A 24,327-nucleotide genomic window follows, 5' to 3' on the forward strand; every position below is an offset into this window, starting at 1 on the left:
ACCAAACAATAGCGCGACGATCATCTTCCGCGTGCAGAATAGCATAAAACGCAAATGATTGCCGGGATGGTCTGACCGTATCAAATGCCTCCCTTCGGATGGTTCGTACCTTCCACGCTCGCAACGGGGTCCGGCCGAGACTGAACCTTGTTCTCACTCGACTTCAGGGCGCCTAGCACAGGTTACCCCTTTTTGAGGCCACAGCACACCATCGCAGCGATGAGCACATCAACCCTCGTTTCCCTAGCGTCATCGGGGTGTATCCGTACCAAAATGGCTGGTCACTGGTTTCATATGTATTGGTTTCGCCACACCGTGCCTATCAAAATGCTGATACACATCCTGTATCAGGATGTGCGGATTATGTACGGAGTACCCACGGACGAGGGTGGACTCAGGGTGGCTGGAAAGGTTTGGCAGAGCCACTGATTGATAAGTTCGGTCCAATAGTCACCGACTGATCGGCGAGGTGGAACACTCTCAGTCCAATTCTGTGAAACGTTAGGCTGATTTTTCCGCAATGGAGCCCTCAAAACGACTCAATAATGGTCTCCCAATGTCAAGCTGTGATGTGTTCCACTGACATATAGAAAGCATTGCCCGTTCCTTTTCGAGACGAGAGAGATGTTTCGTACCTGCCACAACCTTCAAGGCCTAGAATATCAGTCCATGGCCGAGTCGTCGTCAGCCCTGGTGTGAATCGGGGTCAGTTGGCCCACAGTGGACCCCGTGACATAGGATCGACGTTGGTGGACACTTGCATTTTTTTCCCTTGAACATGGTAAAATATGGACTTTCATGTTTAGCTTCAATGTATGGACATTCGAAGTTTATTGTCCATGGATTGTATGGACGCGTAAACCTATGTATCCATGGCCCTATGTGAAATGTTCACTGCCGATTGTTTCCTGATATTGATTTGCCTCTAAGCTCCACTAGCTTCTTTCTAGTTGGCTGGACGCCAAGGGCGCCAAGCATTCATTTGTGACTATTAAGCTCAGTCGGCATATTCTCGATGCTAATGTTCGGAAACAGGTTAGCTTCAGGGCCATTAGCGCTGATGGCGGAGCCTTGTATCAACCTTGATATGTACAATAATATATCTTTCTATAACTTTAGATATGATAACTTAGGAACTCCATTTCATCTAGGGATGCAATGCCCCACGGTATGTGCGTGGAACATTTCCCCGCTATATACATAGAACCGCCGTATGCACATGTGCTGTAGATAGCAAAACCGAAAGAGAAAAGCAAGAAACAAAACCCGCGAATCCAGCGGAGTTGATATGCCGAAAACCGAAAACCGAAACCCAAAGCAGGATACCAAAGGTGGTCTGGTATGAGGACGTCGGATTGCAAAGAAAACACCCCCTTTGTAAATGCCAGCATTTCGTAGACAATCAGAGGCAAAAAGAGGAAATATAGCCGAGCCAGAGAGACATGACGGATGCTTAGGCCGCAGGTATACAGAATCACAGAGTGGACGCGGATCAAAAGTCCTTCCGGCCCGAGTGTCCTACATCGCACGGGGGCCACGAAATTAGTTTGATTTGATAGGCGAGCTTGTATGTGTCAAAGAAACTGGAGTCTGCAGCCCATGCCTCCTGAAGAAGCGAGGAACCGAGTACAATGTATAATTAATCGTATATTCTTCAGTACCGCTGTTTGCGCGTTAGGGAGTCAGGCGAGCTCGGATGGACTGATGGCGTTGGGGTCATGCTGAGCAGATGGCGGGACGAAGGTGGTACGGTCATGGAGAGGTCGCGAGCCGACGGCGGATAAACCTGCTTTGGGGAACTGCGACGAGCTGTAGCAGAAGAATTGGAGGCCGGGCCAGAAGAGAATGAGGATCGTCGGGATCGGACGGGGCTACGGGGTCCGTGGCTCGCAAATGCTCCACCGAATGAAGATGACTCCGAGGACGCTCGGTGACCTGTGAGTTTGGGACGAAGCATGTATGATCGTTCCGGCTCGTCGTCACTGCTTGACCCAATGTTGAATATCGCCCCGTTGAAGGATACTGAGGATGTACGGCGATGGGTCCTTGCTTGGGTTGACATAATGAGTGACTCACTCGACCGTGAAAGAGGCGGGTTCTCTAGTGAGACTGTGCTTCGTGCCTTTCTCAGTTCCCGGGCTGACTGAGGCCGTGCTTGCCCGCCCGAGTGCCTCTTTTCCAGCTCGTGGCTGTGGGATCCTGTTCGCCTGTCGCGATAACGTCCCCTTCCACTGCTGTCTGCCGAGTCAATCGAGTGCCGGCTAAAGTTTGGCATACGTAGATCAACCTCTCTCGGACTGAAGGCTACCCGGGCGCGCATATTCTGAATCGCATTATCGAGTGCCAGCTCAATGGCGCAGTGGTTACGGATACGGCTTAGTCTCGGCCACGTTGCCCGCTCGCCACTTAGGCATGCAGAAAGCATGAACTCCGTTGTCGGATTCTCCAGCAACCGTGGGAAGTTGGAGGAAACGAGTTCCGGGTATATGTTGATGTCTCCATGATACTTCTGGTTGACAATAGAAGCAAACTTGGTCATTGATGTTGGAAAGACTCCAAGTTCCGAGAGGACGTTCATTCGATGCAAAACTTCGTCTTTGGCAAGGTGTGTCATCGTGTTCATCCATCGAGGGATGAATGAAGGGCCATCGGTTGTCTCATCCTGTGGGCCTGTTTCCTTTGGAAGGAATGGTACCACATGGGGGTTCACCTGAGAGACTATGAAGTGATTCACGTTGAACATCTCTGATAACCGTGTCATAGGCAGATCTCCATCGACAGAGCCATCGATATACTGTTTGTGAAGATCATTCCATGGGACCGGTTCCCCTGTCAACGGATCCTTGGCCATCAACGTGAACGGTCTGAAGACAAACGGGACAGAGCAGGATACCGCCCTTGAGTGACGTTAGAAATGGGCCGAGAGGATGAAAAAGGGGTAACTTACACAGCAGACCAGATCAGCACGTTGGGGGCAGAGATATAGTTCAACAGCCGTGGAAGCTCATACATGCCGGCACTCGACACACAGATATTCAGGATTCTGCGGGTACGGTTATAGGCTTCCTGAAAGGTCATATCCCCCAGCCAGTTCCTGATAGTCTTTGCCAAGTGGGATATGTCAAGAAATGATCCAAACTTTAAAAAGCGAGTCATCTTCTGCAGGATATTTTCCTCCTGGCCCTTCTCATTAAAGACGTCAAAATCCCCATGTACGTAGGTATCCAAAAGCGCCGGCAGTTCTTCATCTGTGCGTGTGCAAAAGACCGCGCACACAATGCTACCAGCAGAGGCACCTGAGATAATTCGAGGGATCATATTTGCCTCATAGAGTGCCTTTAGCACCCCGATATGGGTCATGCCAAAAGTGGCGCCACCGGAGAAGAGGAGCGCACTGCGACCAAATGCCTGTCGAGCTGCCAGCAGCTGATCCAGGATATACTTCAACTCCAGCCCATCGCAGCGATCATGTACCGAAAGATCCACCAGCGTGGCGATGGTCTCCACAGCCGTGGTGATATATCTATCAATCAAGTCCTTGGTGCCGATATGAGAATGGCGATAGAGAGAGGCATTGCTCATGTGCGCCAGGTCCCGACTCAGCGCTGTGCGCACCAGAAAGAGCATCCGGCTTACATCACAGCTGATGCGAGCCTCTTCCAACTGTCGCAAACGATCCTGTACCAAATTTGGGTCATATTCGGCGGACTCGAGTGTCTGCTTCCAGGTGTTATTGTGCTCTAGTTCATCTAGTTCAATGGCACAACTTCGCCATTCCTCGTACGACACAGCCTGCAGCCTAAGGGTTAGAAAGGGTCACTCTGCAGATGCGATCGCCCGCTTCAGGTACACCGCATGTACTTACATTCTTTATTTTCAAATATAGGACTTGTTTGCGATCCTCGATGTCCGCCCTTTGTTTCCGTTGTTCTTTAGATAGGCCATCACGGTAGGTGTGTAGTGTATCACCAGCCCAGTTCCACGAATCCTTCACAAGCGACGATACATTTGGTATGATCGTTTTGCGGGGCGACCACGGCGGTGGGGGCTGGGATAAAGGTTCGGAGTGTTTGTGTCCATGATGGCACTGAACTATTGTGGGGTCGCCCAACACCGACATCGCAAGGCTGTGCATGGGGGGAGCAAGCCATCCAGCCGGGGTCTGAAATGCGGGGATATGTTTTAATAAAATTATAATAAAGCAAAGAAAGTGAAGTCGGTAAGAGGTGAGATCTAAGTCAAGTTTAGGGGTGGCCTAGTTAACGTCACGCGGGAAGCCAGTTTCCTCAGGCTGGGCCTCGGGACCACTTTGGGTTCTTTATGACGATTTCACTATACTATATTACGCCCAACGTCAAATGATGATAAGAGGAAACTACAACTTATTTTTAGAAGCTAAACTAAGGAAAGATATTGAAAACTACACTATGTATCTAGGGACCTATAGAAATTACATAGTCCCATGCATCCGCGGTACTAGAGAACTGGTCTAATAACAACGGCACTGTTGTGACCATTCTGACTTCCACCAGGCTGTATATTGGGCTTTTCGGGCCTGCCAATATGCAGGTAGCCACGCCGACTGCTCCCAGTCAATGATAATGCACATATGATGAGTGGATGTTACGATAATGTTGCTGCGATGTAAATCATGGGTGAAGAGAAGGAAGCTGACTCTATTCCCTCGAATAGGAGGAGTGCGGGATAACAAAATCTAGGGACACTGGTACCGAAGGCATTCGCCGTATGGGGCCTTTTGTGGCCATCTACATCCTCTCCCCCGGATGCATATAATATTTGCCTACAATATAAATTGAGGGATTTACTTCTCAATCTCTTTTCGATAATGTCTCAGGGTTTCCTTTTGTTTTTGTTTTTGTTTTTTTTTTGCAATCATTGGAGTATGATCTTTTCAAATAATTACTTTGTGTCCAACCCCCCTAGACCCCATATAACATGGGCAACTCCGTGGAGACCCGGGGCTTCTTCACATGCAAGCGGCATGTGAGCTCTCCGGGGCTGATCTTCGCCTTGATATGTCATCCTTCGATATTATTGTGTCGCTAAGTGCATGCATAAATATGTGGACAGTATTTAATATAATTGGACAGCCAAATCAGAAGACTATCATATCTGACAAAGCCATTCCTTCAGCGCATGTCTTGCCCGCACCTCGACCCCGTTCTCACGCCAGAAGTGACCCGCGCCATCAATCATCCTAAACTGGAACTGACTGCGTGGCATGTGCGCCATCTCGTCTGACCACCTCTGCAGTTTCCCAGCAGTTGTGAAGGTATCCTGGTCCCCAAAGAGTGACAGGGTGTGGTGCGTGCTCTGCTGGTCTGCTGGACGCGGGCATGGGATTTGGGGACCTCCGGGGGTCTCCGTTTTCACCTTCAGCGATAAGGTCGAGAATACAGTTAGAAATTGGCTAATTGGGGACAATAGCGGAGACACGAGGAGATAGGAGATGGATGTCGTCAATGCACGGAGGTCTGGGGCGTCGGTCAGACTGTAACTCGTACGAAGTTGCTCCAGGGACAATGCGGCTATCCGTTTTGCTGTACTCCTAATCTCGTGCATGGGTATTGTTTTGTTTGTAGAGGTGGTTGTGGGCGTGGATTGGAAAAGGTCGAGCATAGTATCGAGGGTCGGTACATGTGAGGCAATCAAAGACCCATACGAGTAGCCACCAAGGATCAGACGGATATCTGGGCTATTTCCTTCTTCGCCGGTGACTCTGCGAGGCTCTACTTGGTCCCTTGGGGCCAATGCAAGGTTCAGGAGGTGCAGATATTGCAGCATGAACCCGTAGAACGATACATAGTCACCAAGCTCGGGCTTTGCAGTCCAGCTTGTTCGTCCTTCAGAGTGACCAGCTCCACTATATGTCATTCGTGAGCAACGTTGTCATGGTGGAGTGTTAGCAATGGGTGATTATACCGAAAGTTGAAGGTTCCCACGATGCAGCCGGCTTGTAGAAGCTCGCCACCGATGAAACTGATGACTGGATCATCGTAACATCCTCCCAGACTTGCATACGGATGCGCGATAATGGCACCGCGGTTGGGCCAACTTGTTGTTGATTCTATATTTTTGAGCACGGGCGGGAGATAGATGCGGCATTCGAGCTTGTTGCCATCGTAAACAGACGGGAGGAAGAAAGAGAAGCTTGGTGATGGAAGATCCATGGCCGAGTCTAGTTTACCTCATAATTTTTCGTTTTGAAATGCAAAGCTTATAGTTCGCCGTTAATAGGAAGAGATCAAGGGCGCGGCGAGGTTTCGGTGGTCGTCCGCCCACTCCAATAATTCGGAACTATCAGACACAATTTGAACATCGCCTCTAGAGCCAAGCGTACGAAATACGAGTATATAGCGAGAAATATAGCGACCCAATTTAGCTAGAAATATAATAAGTTAACACTAGAAGTAGATTTATATGGCGAATAGATAAAATTGTCACTTGGTTGGAAGGTATTATGTAGATCGTGCAGATATGAGTTATTATTCATTTGAATATGTACGAAAGGCACTTATCAGGCCAGCCAGGATGGATCAGGCTCATCATCATCTTCTGATCTAATATCCGAATGATGGGGGTCTGCATCCTGGAGCAAATCGGCTGGAGGTTCTGGGTCGTCATTTTCCAGTGGACCCGCGCGCGAGTCCTCATGACTCCCTTCGAAGCCGTGGTCCAGCAGAGGATGATCTTTGGGAGAAGTAGAGTTCAGGGGTGCATCCTCTTCATGCACCGGGAGGCCGAAGGCGGGAAGAAGTAAACCCCTTGCTTCTCGCAGGGCCTCTAGCTCGGCTGCAATGCAGCAAACTAATAGCTTCCAGTCCTTATTCTCGGCGAGCTCTAGATGTGATTCAATCCGGTGAGTGGTTCTTTCCAAGTCATCCAGGATACTCTTCACAAGTCCTTCCTTGTAACCTGTCGGTGTGGATCCTTCTGGCTGGGTTGTTGGTGTGGTCATCTCAACATAATGTCGCATGTTCGCTTGTAAGCGCTTCTCAAAGCCAGTGACATCGGATACCGCTTGTTTCCATACACCGCCTCCTTCTTCCAGTGCCAGGATTTCGGCATCCACTTTCTGTTGCCTGCTGTGCAACCTGACTTGTTCCGTATTCCAATGCTCCTGGGCCATGTCAAGTGTGCGGCGCTTGGGGTTCAAAGAGTGAAAGGTGGATTCGCCCGAGCTTTGCGATAGCGGTTGGATAGGAGGAGCACGGAGGTAGTTTCGGATGTCAGAGTCGAGTAAAGACAAAGATTCAGTATAAGAAGAAAGCTTGGCGTCGACTGAGTTGGTGATCTGTGATATCTCATTCACAAGATGTCGATGTTTAGCTTTCATCTCATACAACCTGGTCTCCAATTCATGAATGTCAGTCTCTAGGTTCCGAGCCTCTTCTTCTAATTGATTTGAACGTCGGCTCTCCTCGTCTCCATGTATAGTGGTAATGGCGTCCTCTAGACCATTTCTTCTTGCCACGAAGCTTTGGATATCACGCAGCGCGTTGTCCCTTTCATTGGTCTGGGATGTGAGAATCTCTCGTTCTTCTTCTCGTAACTTCAGTAGATCATATATTGATTGAAATATGCCTTCCCGGGCGGCCCGAAGCCCGATTCTCTTGGGCGCGGGCTGCCTAGCGGGCACCGTGGAAGGAGACTGTGACCGACTCCCATTGGATGACAATGTTGGAGTCAAAGTTCCGGTTGAGATCTGATCCTGTTGAGGCCCAGCGAGAACAGACAGAAGACCTTCGCTTTGAGCATCAATCAGGACTTGGAGATTGCGCTGTATGTGTTTTGTCTGGCGTTCAACATGTAAAAGAGGGTCATGGTGGTAAATAGAAGATGCGGCTGGCAGTGATGGCAGCCTTTTACCAAGAAAGGATTGGTGAAGAAGTGTCGACATGACAGAGAAAGCGTGGATAGCCAAACTTTTGACAGGAAGAGTTGGAGTTTTGTCGCGGCAGTCCTGGGTAGGAAGAATATTTAGTAGTTTCGGTACAAGGTCTGGTCAGCTCTTGAATTATCACCAGATCAGAAATAAAGAATCCATTCGCTAGCTGACGGTGAGCTGTTCACCGCGGACAGGGGCCGCTCGCAGCTGACCAGGCGCCATCCACGTGATCCTTCATGTACAGTCAGCTCCGCTCAGGCGTTGACGTTGCTCTCGCGCCAGCAAAGCTTCTGACAACTGCTCCCAGCTTCCATTCGTACGTGCACTTCATCCATCTCGTCTCTTTCATTTAATCAACTTCTATCTTTCTTGTCATATTCTCATTATTTGGGGTGACTGATTCCCCCTTGAAACCTTGTTCTGCGCTGGGGCTGATTCGCTATTCCAAGCTCTCTCCGATTGACGTTGCTTCATCACAACAGCAACAAAACACTACCATTCCTCAAATTCCGTCCAGCGAATTGTGACGCGAATCGTTTCTCAATAAAGATGGTCGGACTCGTATCGGCCGCCGGTTTGGTTGGCTTCCTCTCCGAGCCTGACCCAGAGCTCAAGGTCTTTGCTTTGAAGACATTAGATTCCCAGATCGATCATCTCTGGACAGAGGTTGTCAACTCTGTTCCTGAAATGTGAGTTCTTCTTTTGATAGACTTGTGAGAATGAGCTTCATCTCGATTGTTGCGTCATTCCTCCCGAGTCCGACCGGCTACTAGGCCTCTGCTGACTATCCATCTAGTGAGGCTCTGTACGAAGATGAATCATTTCCGGAACGCGGCCTTGCGGCACTAGTCGCATCAAAGGTATATTATCATCTGCAGGAATATAACGAGAGCATGGTTCTTGCTCTAGGCGCTGGAAAGCTGTTCAAGTTGGAAAATGGCGGCGAGTATGAGGAGACCATTATCGGTATGTTGAAGAAGATCCGCAGCATTGGCTCTCTTTGATACTAATATGTTTCCCCATGTAGCGAAGTGCGTCGATACCTTTATCTCTCTATCTGCCGCCCAACGCCCTACTGCGGGTGATCAACCCGCCAATCTGAACACTGCATTTCCGGCATCAGGCGACGGTGCCTCCAGCACATCTGCCAGCCTCACTTCTCCTATCACACCTTTCTCCAAATCCGCATTGCCCTCGAAATCGTTGCTTTCCCGCGCGGAGGTTCCCGGCGTAGACGCCGCACACCCTGGTGGCGATGACACGAGCGTTCAGCATGAGGAAAACTCCCTTGTGTTGAAGCGCGGTGTCCAGGGACAATTGCAAACCGTCATTGAGCGATTGTTTGAGGCATGCTTCCGACAAAAGCGATACCGCCAAGTCATTGGAATCGCCATCGAGGCAAAGAGCCTTGATGTGCTTCGCATGGCCATCCTTCGCGCCAGTAGCGATGAGAAGCAGGAGGAGGGCGACTCCCGTGGCAGCGAGGAGCTCATGGAATATGTTCTGGACATCTGCATGGGCATTGTCCAAGAACGAGCCTTCCGTGGCGAGGTTCGTGTTCCCCAAAGATTTCTACACCATATGGCCGAGTCGGCTAACCAGAGCTTAATTTTCTAGATCCTTAAACTAATTTTGGAACTTCTTAACGAAATCCCGGCGCCCGACTTCTTCTCAATCGCCAAATGCGTTGTCTATCTTAATGAGCACTCGATGGCCTCCGCCATTCTTCGCCAACTGGTTGAGAAGGGCGATGCGCGATCCCTCGCCGTTGCCTACCAAATTTCTTTCGACCTTTATGACAACAGCACCCAAGAGTTCCTTCAGAAGGTTCGACAAGAGATTGCTGAGCTTGTGCCCGAAGACGAGACCGAGAAGGAGAACAATGAAGAGGACAACGAGCCAAGAGAGTCCGACGCATTACTCGAAGACCAGGGAAGCTCTTCCCGGCCGTCGAATAAACATTCAGATCTGCCGGAAGAGGCGGTGACTGCATTCAAGAACATTCTCTCAATTCTCGATGGAATCAAGACCATCCAGTTGAATCTGGAATTCTTATACCGGAACAACAAGGCTGACATCGCGATTCTGAACAAGATTCGCGACAGCCTTGAGGCTCGCAATTCTATCTTCCACACTGCTGTGACACTTTCCAATGCGTTCATGCATGCCGGAACCACCCACGATAAGTTCTTCCGTGACAACCTAGAGTGGCTAGGCAAGGCTGTGAATTGGTCCAAGTTCACAGCCACTGCTGCATTGGGCTGTATTCACCGCGGCAACCTCAGCCAGGGCCAGAAGCTCCTCCAGCCTTACCTGCCCCGCGAACACATCGCTGGAGTTGGAGGTTCAGGATCTGTCTACAGCCAGGGTGGCTCCCTTTACGCTTTCGGTCTCATCTACGCCAACCACGGTGGCATGGCAGTTGACATCATTCGCGACCACTTCAAGAAGGCCACGGAAGAAGTGGTTCAGCATGGTGGTGCTCTTGGCCTCGGTGTTGCGGGTATGGCGACAGGCGACGAAGGTATTTACGAAGACCTGCGCAGCGTTCTTTACACTGATTCCGCTCTCAATGGCGAGGCCGTCGGTCTCGCCATGGGCCTCATCATGCTTGGCACCGGCAACATGAAGGCTCTTGAGGACATGATCCAGTATGCACACGACACGCAACACGAGAAGATCGTTCGCGGTCTGGCTATGGGTATGGCTTTGATCATGTTCGGACGCCAGGAAGCTGCCGACGAGCTCATCAATGGTCTCCTCGGTGACCCCGACCCAACTCTGCGCTACGGTGGTATCATGACCATTGCCCTGGCTTACTGTGGCACTGGCAGCAACAAGGCAGTCCGCAAGCTTCTGCACGTCGCTGTCAGTGATGTTAACGACGATGTGCGCCGAGTCGCCGTGCTCAGCTTGGGTTTCATCTTGTTCCGCAAGCACCAGAGTGTTCCTCGTATGGTCGAGCTGCTTTCTGAGTCATACAATCCTCACGTCCGATACGGTGCCGCAATGGCGCTCGGTATCTCCTGCGCTGGCACCGGCTTGGACGAAGCCATCGACCTCCTGGAGCCTATGCTTAAGGACTCGACCGACTTTGTTCGTCAAGGTGCTTTGATCTCTCTTGCCATGGTTCTCGTTCAGCAGAACGAGGCCATGAACCCCCGTGTTACCAGCCTCCGTAAGGCCATGATGAAGATGCTTGGTGACCGCCACGAGGATGCTATGGCCAAGTTTGGTTGTGCCATTGCTCTCGGTATTATTGATGCTGGTGGCCGTAACTGCACCATTAGCTTGCAGACGCAGACAGGCAACCTCAACATGCCCGGTATCGTTGGTGTTGCGGTCTTTGTGCAGTACTGGTACTGGTTCCCTCTCACACACTTCTTGTCGCTCAGCTTCACCCCAACATCCGTGATCGGTGTTGACCAGAAGCTCGAAGTCCCACACTTCAAGTTCCACAGCAACACCCGCCCCAGTCTCTTCGACTACCCCCCTGAGCAACAAGTGAAGACCGAGGAGGCTCCGGAGAAGGTGAAGACTGCTGTTCTTTCTACCACTGCCCAGGCCAAGCGTCGCGCGCAGCGTCGGGAGAAGCAAGCACGCCGTGAGAGCATGGACATTGACCAAGCGCCCACAACACCTAAGGCTACTGATCAGCTGCTGGACGCAATGGACACAGACGACGTCGCTAAGGAGGAGGAAGAAGCCAAGGAGACGGAGAAGGCTGCTGCAGAGGTGCAGAAGAAGAAGGCAGAGCGGGAGAAGGTCGGGTACGAGCTAGACAACCTATCAAGGGTACTTCCAGCTCAGCTCAAGTACCTCACTTTCCCCGACCCGCGGTACGAGCCGGTCAAGAGGGTATGTTCATTCCTATCTATCCCAATGAATCCAATGCTAACAAACTTGCAGCCCACTGGCGGTGTTGTCGTTGTTCTCGACAAGCAGCCCGATGAGCCTCGCGAGGTTGTTGAATTGAAGGCCAGCAAAGAGGCTCGCCAACCGCCTCCTCCGACCGAAACCCTCCAGGACCGCCTACAGGCCGCCATTGGAACAGCTGCTCTGCAGACCCCTCAACGGGCCGATGCTCGAGCTGCTCTATCCGCTGCCACTTCAGGCGGTGCTGCCGCTGGTGCCGGTGTTCTGACGGCGGTGGATGAGGACGAAGAAGGTGTGGAGGATGCACCTGTCCCCGACGAATTCTCGTACGAGTCAGACGGTGAAGAGCAGTAGGGGGTTGTTGCGGCATAGAATCTTGATGCTGGATGTATTACTAGACTAATCAGGCTGTCTACGCCGACGTGATCTATTTGGAGGCTAGTATAGCTTTCCGTCACTGTGATTGATATGAAAGTTCCTATGTTACTTTTAAATTGCCCTGCATTCTTGTCGTATTCTATGCACTCGGTCATCCCACAATCCTTTAATTTGAACATGCCGGTCAGACCGGCTTAGATGCAAGGGTTTGGGAGGTAGTGCACATGAGGTACAACATACGTTTTGAAACCACCAGACTTAATTGTACAAAGTGACCATTGTTTTATGTAGAGTTACATTTGCATATAGCTATATTTTGATTACGCACATTTTGTAGCATAAAATAGTCTAATTGTAAACCGGCCGATACTCATCTTCACCGCCGTGGATGTTCACATGCCCCCGGGGGGGAACCGTTTCTGACTCAGCAATCCACTGCATGCCTCGGCATTTCCATTATGACGCGGCACAAGCCAATAGACTGTCTGTCAACGGCGATGACCGAACTAATCAGCAGCCAATAAAACACCGAATAAAACACCGACTGCTACATTGTAAGGTCCCAAGGTCTACTTTGTGTGGGAGCATGTGAACTGTTACTATGGATCATGCTCCGAGGCCCATCTTGGTGCTTCATGTCCAGACTGGGAATATCGCCCGAACTTAGCGGAAATTGTTTCATTGCCCCATAACTCATATATTCCCCAGCTTCCCCGGACTTGAAATTTTCTTCTTTCTCCTAAATATTATTTGACATTAATATAAACATTTGTACGCCTTTTCCCTGACTCTCCACACCCATCGCCATGGCAAAGACATTTAGCAAAGAAGATGTCGCCTCGCATAGCAAGGGCGACAGTCCCTGGATCATCATCGACGAAGATGTCTACGATGTTTCCAAGTTCCAAGATGAGCACCCTGGTAAGTGAAGTCATGCGTGTAGATGCATGGGAATCACATGTTAACAATTTGTTTGAACAGGTGGAAAGAAAAGTACGTTGGTCCGAGATCCGTGACATCCGATAAATCCATATTGACAGTGTGTGTCTAGTTCTCCAGCGAGTAGCCGGAAAGGACGCTTCAAAACAGTTCTGGAAATACCACAATGAGGGCATTTTGAAGAAGTACAAGCCTAGTCTGCAGATCGGTTCATTGGATACGAAGAAGGCGGCACCGGCACCGGCCCCAGCCCCAGCCCCAGCGCCGGTCCCGACGAAGGCTGCCGAGCCGAAGCCTACCGCCTCTTCGTCTTCCGTGACACCACCTGCTACCGGCACGCCGCAAGACCCTTATGGAGAGTTGATCCCCTTCGCCGACCCTTCATGGTACCAGGGTGTAAGTTTTGCTATCTGCCACAGATTGCGGTTTATGGTTGCACGGAAGCTAATCTTTATGTCGCTCGTAGTATGCATCCCCATACTTTAATGAATCCCACGCTGCACTCCGAGACGAGGTCCGCCAGTGGGTCGAGTCCGAGATCGAGCCGTATGTGACCGAATGGGATGAGGCCAAGGAAGTCCCCGCGAGCATCTACAAGCAGATGGGTGAGCGAGGCTACTTGGCCGGACTCCTGGGTGTCCATTTCCCTGAGAAGCACACCCCGCACCGCGTGAAGTCTGTAGCACCAGAGCGATGGGATTTGTTCCACGAGATGCTGCTGACCGACGAGCTGTCGCGTGCCGGCAGCGGTGGTCTGGTGTGGAACCTAATCGGTGGCTACGGAATTGGCTGCCCCCCTCTAGTCAAGTTCGGCAAGAAGGCGCTGGTCGACCGAATCCTGCCGGGTATCCTGGCCGGCGACAAGCGTATCTGCCTCGCTATCACTGAGCCCGATGCGGGAAGTGACGTCGCAAACTTGGGTTGCGAGGCCAAGCTCACCGAGGATGGCAAGCACTACATCGTGAACGGCGAGAAGAAGTGGATCACCAACGGTATCTACTCTGATTACTTCACGACCGCCGTGCGCACCGGCAAGGACGGTATGAATGGCCTTAGCGTGCTGCTCATCGAGCGCGAAGCTGGTGGTGTCAGCACCCGCCGCATGGACTGCCAGGGTGTGTGGTCCAGTGGTACAACCTACGTCACCTTCGAGGACGTCAAGGTGCCCGTGGAGAACTTGATTGGCAAGGAGAACCAGGGCTTCAAGGTTATCATGACCAACTTCAACCACGAGCGCATCGGCATTGTGATTCAGTGTGTGCGCTTCTCGCGTGTCTGCTATGAGGAGTCCGTGAAATACGCTCACAAGCGCAAGACCTTCGGCAAGCGTCTCATCGACCACCCGGTTATTCGCATGAAACTAGCCCATATGGCCCGTCAGATTGAGGCCACCTACAACTGGCTCGAGAACATCATCTACCAGTGCCAGTCCATGGAGGATACCGAGGCTATGCTCAAGCTCGGTGGTGCCATCGCTTCACTGAAGGCGCAGTCTACACAATGCTTCGAGTTCTGCGCTCGCGAGGCTAGTCAGATCTTTGGTGGTTTGAGTTACAGCCGTGGCGGTCAGGGCGGTAAGATTGAGAGACTGTACCGTGATGTGCGTGCTTATGCTATTCCCGGTGGCAGTGAGGAGATTATGCTTGATTTGAGTATGCGCCAGAGCTTGCGTGTTCACAGCATGTTTGGCATGAAGCTATAAGCTATTTCTTTGGGTGTTTTCGACTGCGGCGGTAGAGCGTGCCCAGATACATTTCCTTTTTGCTACTTTTGGCTAGATATCCTCTCGTCTGTGACGGCATTTCTTTTCTTTTGCTATGATCTGCCTTGTACAATAACATTACATTGGCTTATATTTTGTATATTTCACGATTTATGGTGGACGCCGCCGCCTTTTTGGATACTCGCTGCATATACATGATTTTTGGTTCACAACTAAAGCCCCAGTGTCTCCATAGTTTGCGATATTAGATAGCCATTACGTGTTGGTAAAAAGAGCCGTGACCACGACCGACAACGAAACGCAAGATTCAAAGAATCAAAGAAGAAGCTGAAGGGTGTAAAAGGTATCCATGTCCCGAAATCCCCTTCTTTGTTCTCGCTCCAAGTCGCCGAAGTGTTGCCAAACGAGCACCCAACTGATACACTTCTTTGTCCAGGCGACTCGAGTATGGTCGAGGGCCCAAATTCCCCCGTTCAAGCCGCCGACCTTCTTTCGATTCCACTCCTTTGTTTTTATTTCCTTTGAAGGGTTTCAAGCCGTGATCAGGAAAACCCTGAGACCCGTTACCATTGCATCCGAAGCTCTTTGATCCCAATCTATTATTAGTCCAAAGCATTAAGTTTACTTCCTTTCGAGTCGAACACTGGGGATTCGGTGTGAAAATATAACTCTGTGACGTGCCCATCTGCCTATTTAGGAACCTCGAGGCAAGTCATTTGTGCCTATAGCTTTCCTTGAAGATTATCTACCAACCCGTTTACGATGTCATTACGACCAATGGAAATCGATGATGATGGATATGATTTTGCAAGCGACATCGATGGAATGATTCAAGTTGTATCTGATGAGCATTCTGCCTCATCGCTCATACTCGCCAATTTAGTGGCTCGACGAATGCGCGAATTCCAGGACAACGAAGACGATTTCACCGGCACTGGGACTGCTCCAAAGGATCTCTTGGAAAGCCTGAGCTCAAATGATGCCGATGCAGTCAGCCATGAATTCCTGCGGGACATAGCCTATTCTATGGATCTTACAACCATGCCTGACAACTTGTTGGTACTGGTTCTCCCTATGCTGTTGCATGTTGATACAAAACTTCCGAGCAGTGAGGACCTCCATGCTATACATGAATTTGCTGAAGCATCGCCAATGCACCGAGGGCATGTGGAAGCATGGTTGAGATCTGAACCAGCTCAAAGCACACTTGAACAAGTTTTCAAGCCATGGATGAACTACTACAGCTTCAAACCCGCGTACCAATGCAGAGAGGAGATCGCGGCTTATAAAGCTAGCCGAGGTGGTGCTGGGTTCAACTATGCGTATGAATTCGTGAAAGAATGTCAGTGTACAAGCTGCCTCTCACTTCTCGGCCAACTTGGGTTGGTAGATTTTAGGAACTACGACCAAAATGGGAGAAGCTTTCTTCATGCAGTGATTGAGGGCAGAGATGTCGAATGTGTAATGTTCGTTGTCGCTATCTTGCTGAAAGGAAACGTGGATCCTCGGCACTTTCCCACGTCTATCGATGGGATGTCTATTCCCCATCATGTCGCTTTGTTGCACGACAATAATGTCTTTAGGGGAGTCATTGAGTTTCTAGAGGATGCCGGGTACCCTCTATCTGTGTGGAACGACGACGGCCTCAAGCTCGAGCTCTGCAGCTTCATCACCGCCGAAATGGCCGAACGGCTCCTGTCCAAAGGTTTCAATATCACCAAGCTCCCCAGAAATACACTCCCAATGTATCTGCCCAAGGAGGATGACCCCGAGTACGAAGAGTCCGGTGAGGAGTGGAACCGCGATGCAGAATATGGTGATCCGATCATCCGCGACGAAGACTTCGACCCCGACAATGACACGCTCGACCCAGAATCGATTCAATATGATGCCGTTGGAATCAATCCCATCGAACTTCATCCCACCGCCCGAACCATCTGGCACCGGGCAATCGAGAACCCCGAAGGTCCACGAATCCTCGACTGGCTGCTGGATCACTCGTATACCCAGCCAGGATGCCGAAGTGACTTCGACCGAGATTCCGGTGAGACTGCTCTAGTAGCTGGCGCAAGAGGAGACCAGCCAGCTGGCATTGATTGGTTCTGTCAACACTGTGATCCCATGGCAGGGCGGGTCCGGAATTCCGAGGACACCGAGGGCGATGAGAGCACAAGCGCTTATGCGTTGCAAGTAGCAGCTCACAACCTGCGGCCACGCTGTGATATCATTTTCAGAAAGCTTTTGCGTCATGCGGACCCGCAGTTTTACTGGGACGTTTCTATGATCAAGGGTTTGTATTGGTTGATTATCAAGAATTATCGAGATATGTACCAAAGGTTGGAAGATCACAAGGAACCAGGCCGAGAGAGGGCTCAGCAAATGGCTCTCCTGCGCTCACTTACTTCGTCTAAAACCCAAGCGCTGAATAACAGATTGGAGCCTTTCTGGGATACCTGGGGGCCGTCTGAACAGCGAAACTGGCTCATTCAGTACTGTACGATTCTTAGGTTGAATTTCCTTGTGAAAGACTTAAATTCGAATGATTGGGATGATTCTGATTAGGAGTTTCGAGAGGGTTAAGGTAGCTGATATCGTGGGAAGTAGATTTGAAACTAAGCAATACGATTTTGGTACTTTGAATGATCCTTTGTACTGCTCTTTATGGCGTTTATTCTTTTTCTGGGGTTGTTGTTTGCAAACTTCGCTTGATTCGTCTCTTATGTCTGCTTGTTGATCAGAATATAGATTGACCGGGATATTCGCTTCCATCGGTGCAATTGTGAGGGCATTGTAATTCGTCCTGGTCAACCATACTTGACCTTGTACATCAAATTATGGTGTATACCGGTAAATCCTGGTGAAATTAGAAAAATTCTCAATGAGATTTATGTACTCTGTATGCTCTTTAAGCTAGAGGGCTGCAAAAGATACAAGTTGAGAAACGCCCGACTCAAAGGCGGCCAAGTACGGCGCGCCACAACAACCAGTTACGCAAGGATTATGCCTCTGAGCAACTCGACCTCCACGCTCCGGCACTTCAATTCCTCCTTTGCCCATTCTCAAACTACCCCTTACGAGCAGTGCTATAAATTACAGCCTGCGTTGTGGTGTTTCTTCTCCTTTCAACGAACCCCGAGATCTCCATTCCGATCCGTGTTCTTTGTAGGCGGTCGCGGAACTCGGTGATTGCCCGCACAGCTCGATTGTCTGCTGTGCTCCCTCTTAACTTTCCAGACGCTTTTCTCTCGTCTCGATCAACTTGATTTGACTTGACGATACTTGGAATTGGCTGTCTATCGGAAAATACCGGACAGTTCGCATCCTCGCATCTACGTCTTGTCTTTCAACCCGCAAGTTGTAGCGCGCTTTCCTTGAATAGGGTTTGTCTTGCTTCTCACATGTCCTCTTTTGTCTTTTCATTTACTGATTCTCCTTGTGATTGATAGAAATCTTACTATAGCTCAGCTCCGAATTACGACGTGCGAAAGAGGCGCGACCAGATCATCTGCAATAGGCCGAGACAGTACCTGCCAAAATGTCAAACTTTCTCAACCACGACTTTGGGTCCGATGACGAGGAGGATGATTTCAACCCCGCTCCCCAAGAAGAGTCTGATGCCGAGGAATCGAGATCAAAGGTCGGTCTACAGACACATGTCAAGCTTCGATGGACAGCGCACTAACAAATGAGTGCGAAACAGCCAGCTAAGAAAGAACAGTCAAGTGGCGACGGCGCTAATGAGGAGGAGGATGTGAAGTACCCACGCGATGTACATGTACATGAAGAGGAAGATGCCAAGGACGTCGAAGACGACGAGGAGGAGAATGAGCTGGACGATGACGATGAGGAGGAGGAAGAAGAAGACGAGGAAGAGGATGTGGTATGTTCTCTATGGAGACCTGGTAATACACGAGAACTTTGTTAACTCATAGTTTTATTCTAGGCGAGTCGTCCTCAAAAGCGAGCGAAGCGCGTTGCCAATCCCTTCATCGAGGACGAGGCCGGCGTCGATGATGAGGAGGACGAGGGCGATGACGAAGAAGATGAGCTCGCCGAATATGGCATGGAAACACATCCGGATGATCTTGATGCGCTACCCCAAGGCACCGAGACAGACGACCGCCGCCATCGACAACTGGATCGCCAGCGCGAGATTGATGCCAGCATGGACGCGGAGAAGCAGGCCCAGATGCTCAAGGAACGATATGGGCGCAACCGTGCTGCCGCCACAGATTCTCTTGTGATCCCGAAACGGCTCCTGCTTCCCAGTGTAGAAGACCCCAGCATTTGGGGTGGTCGCTGCAAGCCTGGCAAGGAGAAGGAAGTCGTGTATTCAATCCAGAAACGAATTGAAGAGCGTCCAGCAGGCTCCCGCAACCCCATTCGCATTATCTCGGCTTTCGAGCGCGGAAACATTATGCAGGGCTGGTTCTACTGTGAAGCGCGCAGGCAGGCCGATGTTACTGAAGGCTTGGAAGCAATCAACTTCTACTACCCATCCCAAAAGCTGACCCTGGTTCCTGTAAAGGAGATGCCAGATCTTCTTCGCGTCCAGAAATCGGAAGAGCTTTTGCCTGGTGGCTGGATTCGCATCAAGCGTGGTAAATACATGGGCGATTTGGCCCAGATCGAGGAGGTCGAAACTAATGGATTGAATGTTACTGTGCGACTTGTTCCTCGACTGGACTATGGCATGAATGACGATACTTTTGGTGCCCCTGCCGATGCTAAGCGCAAACGCGGTGCTGTAAACACCGTCCGCCCTCCCCAACGCCTGTTCAGTGAGACAGAGGCGAAAAAGAAGCATGCGAAATATCTCTCGTCTACTTCTGGTCTAGGCGGAAAATCATGGAACTACTTGAACGACAACTACGTCGATGGATTCCTCATCAAGGATATGCGTGTCCAGCACTTGAATGCCAAGAATGTTAACCCCCGGCTAGAGGAGGTTACAATGTTCGCGCGCGGTGGAGAAGATGGAACTGCCAATTTGGATCTGGCGTCACTGGCCGAGACTCTGAAGAACTCCACCGCTGAAGACTCGTACCAACCGGGTGATCCAGTGGAGGTTTACCGGGGTGAACAGCAGGGTCTTATTGGTCGCACAGTGTCAACTCGAGGTGACATTATTTCATTGCAAGTCACCGAGGGCGAGCTAGCCGGTCAGACAATTGATGCGCCTGTTCGAACCCTCCGTAAACGCTTCCGGGAAGGTGATCACGTCAAGGTTATCGGCGGCAGTCGATACCAGAACGAACTAGGCATGGTCGTGCAGGTCAAGGACGACACTGTCACTCTTCTCAGTGATATGAGTATGCAGGAGATCACAATTTTCAGCAAGGATCTTCGACTTTCTGCCGAGATGGCTGCCGATGGACAACTCGGCATCTACGATGTTCATGATCTTGTCCAGCTTGATGCCGCCACTGTTGCTTGTGTCATCAAAGTGGACCGAGAATCCCTCCGCGTGGTGGACCAGAATGGCTCTATCCGCAACATTCTTCCTACACAAATCGCTAGCAAGATTGCCCCCCGTCGCGATGCTGTGGCTACTGATCGCAATGGCGCAGAGATTCGAAGTGGCGATACCGTTCGCGAGGTTTATGGAGAGCAGCGCAGTGGAGTAATTCGCCATATCCACCGTTCGTTCCTTTTCTTGCATAACAAGGCGCAAGCCGAGAACGCCGGTATCTCCGTGGTGCGGACAACCAATGTTGTTACCGTATCAGCAAGAGGCGGTCGGCCCACTGGACCTGATCTCACCAAGATGAACCCTGCCCTGGCGATGCAAACTCCTGGCGGCGGTGCTGGAATGCCACCACCTCGTCGTGGCCGCGACCAGTTGATTGGAAAGACCGTGACTATCCGCAAGGGTCGTTATAAGGGTCTCGTCGGTATTGTCCGCGACGCAGACGACGCCTCTGCTCAGGTCGAGCTTTACACATCCAACAAGCCTGTACACATCCCGCGTGATATTCTGACACCTAAAGAGTATGTTCTTCCTCTATTCCATTTGATCTACAGTCTTTCTAACTTTTCGCAGTCCTATCTCCAAACAACCCCTCTCCATGGGCCGTGGAAGAGGAGGTGGTGGCCCTGGAGGGCGAACTCCGTACACTTCTTCGGGCGGCCCTGGGAGGGATAGTTGGGCCGGTGGTCGAACACCGGTTGCGGGCGCCGATTCGTCCAGAACCCCCGCTTGGAATGGCGCTGCTGCCAGAAGTAAGTACACACATCCTAGAAAAGTTGGCGAAGATGCTAATCATCCTATAGCTCCTGCTTGGGGTGGCGTGAGTGGTGGCCGTACTCCGGCCTGGAAGAACGACGGTTCTCGTACCGCGAACCCCTACGAAGGAAACCGCACCGCATATGGAGGAGTTGGCAGCCGCACCCCGTCCTGGACCTCGGGATCCAAGACACCATACGACTCCAGCTCCGGCTTCGACGCCTTTGCCTCTGGATCGCGCACTCCTGGATGGAATGCCGGTGGCGCAAACACAGGAAGCCGCACACCCGGCTGGAACGCCATGTCCAGCGGCAGAGACCAGCGTGATTTCGATGATGCGCCGACTCCTGGTGGAAACTATTCCGCCCCTACCCCTGGCGCATACGCTGCTCCGACCCCTGGCGCACCAACTCCTGGCGGATGGCCCGAAAGTGCGCCCACGCCTGGTGGGGCTTTCAGCGCGCCCACTCCCGGTGGCCCCTCAAAGCGAGACTATGACGCCCCAACCCCTGCGGCGTTCGATGCGCCCACTCCGGCGATGGGTGGAATGGCTGCTACGCCTGGTGCTGGGTATGGTGGCAACGACGGCGGTCCACGGTACGACGATAGCCCCAGTCCGTAGTTCTTGTTCTCTTTTTCTTCCAAGTACCAAAAGCTTGTCCTTTCCACACACCTTTAAGATATCAAACGGGATAGGACCGGTTTCACATATGTATTCTACCTTTCGAATTTATTTTCTTGCAGAACAGCAGACGGCGTTGAATGATATTTCCCAGTTACTGAACTTGTATGATCTTGAACACTGGTTTTCTAGAACAAAGCAAAAACTAAAACTGGCGTGACTTCATGCACGCTGGAGCTGATACCCCTGAATATCCCGAGCGCAGCGATCCAACCAAACCTTTGCCTGGGGAGACCTACCGAGTGGACAAATTACTATCAACCATGTATAGACTTCCATTATTCTTTGCCATAAACGGCCAATGCCCGGTCAATGATATCCGCTGCCCACAAGCACTTCTCATCTTGGAAGCGCGGTGTGACGACCTGGATAGCACATGGCGCACCATCTACCTCATCGGGATGATCTGGTACCTGTCAGCAATCTATTCAATAAAAGGGGACGAGTTCACTAACAGTCCGGCTGCGTATCAGCATCTGTTATCATAGGCTCGGGATCAAGCTCTTTGGACGCTTTTCCAAATGGAATTATGCATGCGGGATACTAGATTGGCAGAAGTCAGTAAATGCCCTGGAGAGTCAAAGCGAAAACAACAGAATGAGACAAAACGAAAGACTTACATCCAAGACGTTCCAAATCACCGTATAAGAAGGCCATCCATACATATCGTGGACCACAGCTGTACTCTGAGCTCCAGGAGCCAGAATCACATCAAGCTTCTGATCCACCCATGTCTGCCTCCAGGCATCATGAACCCGCTGGCGAGCCTCATACAATGTCTTGATGGTATCGAACGTTTCTAGGCCTTGCTGGGCAGGGAGCGGGCCAGCGAACATCGGTGACGCAGCCTTAGCAACTGAAGTCACAGCGGGCTCGCCACTGGCCGCAATAAGATCCTTGCGCGGGCCGTACATGAAATACTGAAACGCAAGACGCGACGCATAGGCTAAGCTGTGTGCTTCATCCTCACTGCCAAGTCGGACAATACGATGTCCTGCGCGCGTCAAAGCCTCAACCGCCCGATCTAGAGCCCTCTTGACAGGCGGGTGGAGCGGGAAATGTTCATCTTCAGCAAGCACGCCAATAGTCAAGCTTCCACTGGAATTGATACCAGAAGGGATGGCTTGCCATGGGACCCCAATGGCAGCAGAGTCATACTTCCACGCCTGGCCGTCGGCAACGACGGAACTCATCAGCAGCTTGAGATCGGCGATGCTATGTGCTAGCGGACCCGCGGCTGGAACAAGTCCCGGGATCCCCTTCACGGCCCCAGAGACCTGTCCACCGAAGGGGATACGGTCGTTTGTTGGCTTGAAACCGTACACGCCGCAGCATAGCGCGGGAATGCGAATCGAGCCAGCGATGTCGGTCCCCACGCCCAAAATCGATCCTCGGAATGCTACTAGTGCACCCTCGCCGCCGCTGGATCCGCCGGCTGTTAGGGTTGTCTTGTGTGGATTGAGGGTGCGGCCGAAGATGTTATTCTCCGAATCTGCTGTCTGAATGATTGTTAGCTATTCTGAGCATATCCTCGAAGCATTTAGGAACTTTTACCATCATTGTCTGTGGGATGTTGGTCTTCACGTATAACACCGCGCCAAGTTGCAGCAGCATCTTCACTAGCGCTGAGTTCGTCTTCGCGGGTTCGTTCTTGAGAAATTCGACATATCCAATTGTTGACTGCACACCCTCGACACAGAAACTGTCTTTTATGCTAATCGGCAGACCATGTAGGGGACCAATGGGCTTTCCCTCCCGCTGGAGATAATCATCCAGGTACTTAGCACGCTCCAGCGCCTGGGGGAAGAAGGTCTCCGTGAGACAAGAGATCTACAAAAACATATGTTAAGACCATCGCTCCTTTATCCTGCCTGGGATACATCGTACTCACAACCTGCTGCGCAATAGCAGCCCTCTTACAGAATGCCGTTGTAACAGCCAGCGAACTGGCCTGCCCCGAACCCAATTTGACCAATAGCTGACTCGCGGTATAATTTTCCGTCAGATCCAATTCGACCTCGGAGAGCAGACCACAGCGACGAGGAAGATCAATATCAAGTAAACGCGGGGATTCCTGCGCGAGCGCCAGATGGTTCGCGCTCAGAAGCCATTCCCGGGGAATTTTCTGCTCGCAATCATGGCGTTTGGCGGCGACGAGGTCTTGCCAGTTGCTGAAGGGTGTTTCGGATGTCATTATAGAGGTTGGATAGGTGCCATTCTACCTTTGTAGCAATCTTCCCTTTTATGTTCTTTTGTGCTCGGCATTGCGGCATTTATCCACTAGAAGATGCGACCACCTCCTCTTTGAATACTTGTCTTGACCCCCCACTTGGTGTGGTTGGTGATGTTGGAGTGTGTCGGCCTGCCGCTTTGGGATATAGCATAGAGCGGAAGGAGTCCGCGATAACGCTCGAGTTGTATAAGATGAAGCATAGGTGATTATCCACAATGGCTTCTTTTTCTCTACTATTGTTTTTGTAATGTACTCTCATCACATGTTAGAGATTATAGCGACCTAGCATGTTTGGCCGCGATAGTGGACCCTAAAAGCCCCAACTCCTTAACCGGCAAAGCAAGCCCTCTATTTGCCGTCG

General features: G+C 51.1%; 8 protein-coding genes across 8 annotated transcripts; 4 read left to right on the forward strand and 4 right to left on the reverse strand.

Annotated features, from left to right (window-relative positions):
• Positions 1 to 1,654: 1,654 nt before the first annotated feature.
• N7517_005984 (putative Patatin family phospholipase) lies at positions 1,655 to 4,120 on the reverse strand (the record flags this gene model as incomplete). The annotated part of the gene is made up of 3 exons (XM_056723714.1): positions 1,655 to 2,897; positions 2,948 to 3,792; positions 3,866 to 4,120. 3 exons carry the CDS (start codon positions 4,118 to 4,120, stop codon positions 1,655 to 1,657), a joined length of 2,343 nt encoding a protein of 780 aa, XP_056579964.1.
• A 1,007-nt stretch (positions 4,121 to 5,127) lies between these two features.
• On the reverse strand, positions 5,128 to 6,191 carry N7517_005985 (uncharacterized protein; the record flags this gene model as incomplete). The annotated part of the gene is made up of 2 exons (XM_056723715.1): positions 5,128 to 5,884; positions 5,944 to 6,191. The coding sequence occupies 2 exons, from the start codon at positions 6,189 to 6,191 to the stop codon at positions 5,128 to 5,130; spliced, it is 1,005 nt and encodes a 334-aa protein (XP_056579965.1).
• A 347-nt stretch (positions 6,192 to 6,538) lies between these two features.
• N7517_005986 (uncharacterized protein) lies at positions 6,539 to 7,921 on the reverse strand (the record flags this gene model as incomplete). The annotated part of the gene is made up of 1 exon (XM_056723716.1): positions 6,539 to 7,921. One exon carries the CDS (start codon positions 7,919 to 7,921, stop codon positions 6,539 to 6,541), a length of 1,383 nt encoding a protein of 460 aa, XP_056579966.1.
• Positions 7,922 to 8,458: 537 nt separating this feature from the next.
• Positions 8,459 to 12,139, forward strand: N7517_005987 (proteasome regulatory particle base subunit RPN2; the record flags this gene model as incomplete). Its single annotated transcript, XM_056723717.1, has 5 exons — positions 8,459 to 8,598; positions 8,706 to 8,875; positions 8,937 to 9,460; positions 9,527 to 11,767; positions 11,819 to 12,139. 5 exons carry the CDS (start codon positions 8,459 to 8,461, stop codon positions 12,137 to 12,139), a joined length of 3,396 nt encoding a protein of 1,131 aa, XP_056579967.1.
• Positions 12,140 to 12,969: 830 nt separating this feature from the next.
• On the forward strand, positions 12,970 to 14,804 carry N7517_005988 (putative acyl-CoA dehydrogenase; the record flags this gene model as incomplete). Its single annotated transcript, XM_056723718.1, has 4 exons — positions 12,970 to 13,084; positions 13,145 to 13,156; positions 13,215 to 13,498; positions 13,569 to 14,804. 4 exons carry the CDS (start codon positions 12,970 to 12,972, stop codon positions 14,802 to 14,804), a joined length of 1,647 nt encoding a protein of 548 aa, XP_056579968.1.
• A 783-nt stretch (positions 14,805 to 15,587) lies between these two features.
• On the forward strand, positions 15,588 to 17,387 carry N7517_005989 (uncharacterized protein; the record flags this gene model as incomplete). The annotated part of the gene is made up of 1 exon (XM_056723719.1): positions 15,588 to 17,387. The coding sequence occupies one exon, from the start codon at positions 15,588 to 15,590 to the stop codon at positions 17,385 to 17,387; it is 1,800 nt and encodes a 599-aa protein (XP_056579969.1).
• Positions 17,388 to 18,360: 973 nt separating this feature from the next.
• On the forward strand, positions 18,361 to 21,673 carry spt5 (transcription elongation factor spt5; the record flags this gene model as incomplete). Its single annotated transcript, XM_056723720.1, has 5 exons — positions 18,361 to 18,462; positions 18,526 to 18,705; positions 18,769 to 20,816; positions 20,869 to 21,047; positions 21,099 to 21,673. The coding sequence occupies 5 exons, from the start codon at positions 18,361 to 18,363 to the stop codon at positions 21,671 to 21,673; spliced, it is 3,084 nt and encodes a 1,027-aa protein (XP_056579970.1).
• A 338-nt stretch (positions 21,674 to 22,011) lies between these two features.
• Positions 22,012 to 23,927, reverse strand: gmdB (general amidase GmdB; the record flags this gene model as incomplete). Its single annotated transcript, XM_056723721.1, has 5 exons — positions 22,012 to 22,139; positions 22,189 to 22,276; positions 22,354 to 23,232; positions 23,288 to 23,563; positions 23,625 to 23,927. 5 exons carry the CDS (start codon positions 23,925 to 23,927, stop codon positions 22,012 to 22,014), a joined length of 1,674 nt encoding a protein of 557 aa, XP_056579971.1.
• Positions 23,928 to 24,327: the final 400 nt, after the last annotated feature.

The sequence above is a fragment of the Penicillium concentricum genome (assembly GCF_028827145.1).
Source record: "Penicillium concentricum strain IBT 3081 chromosome Unknown utg000002l_segment0_segment0, whole genome shotgun sequence".
Taxonomy (NCBI): domain Eukaryota; kingdom Fungi; phylum Ascomycota; class Eurotiomycetes; order Eurotiales; family Aspergillaceae; genus Penicillium; species Penicillium concentricum.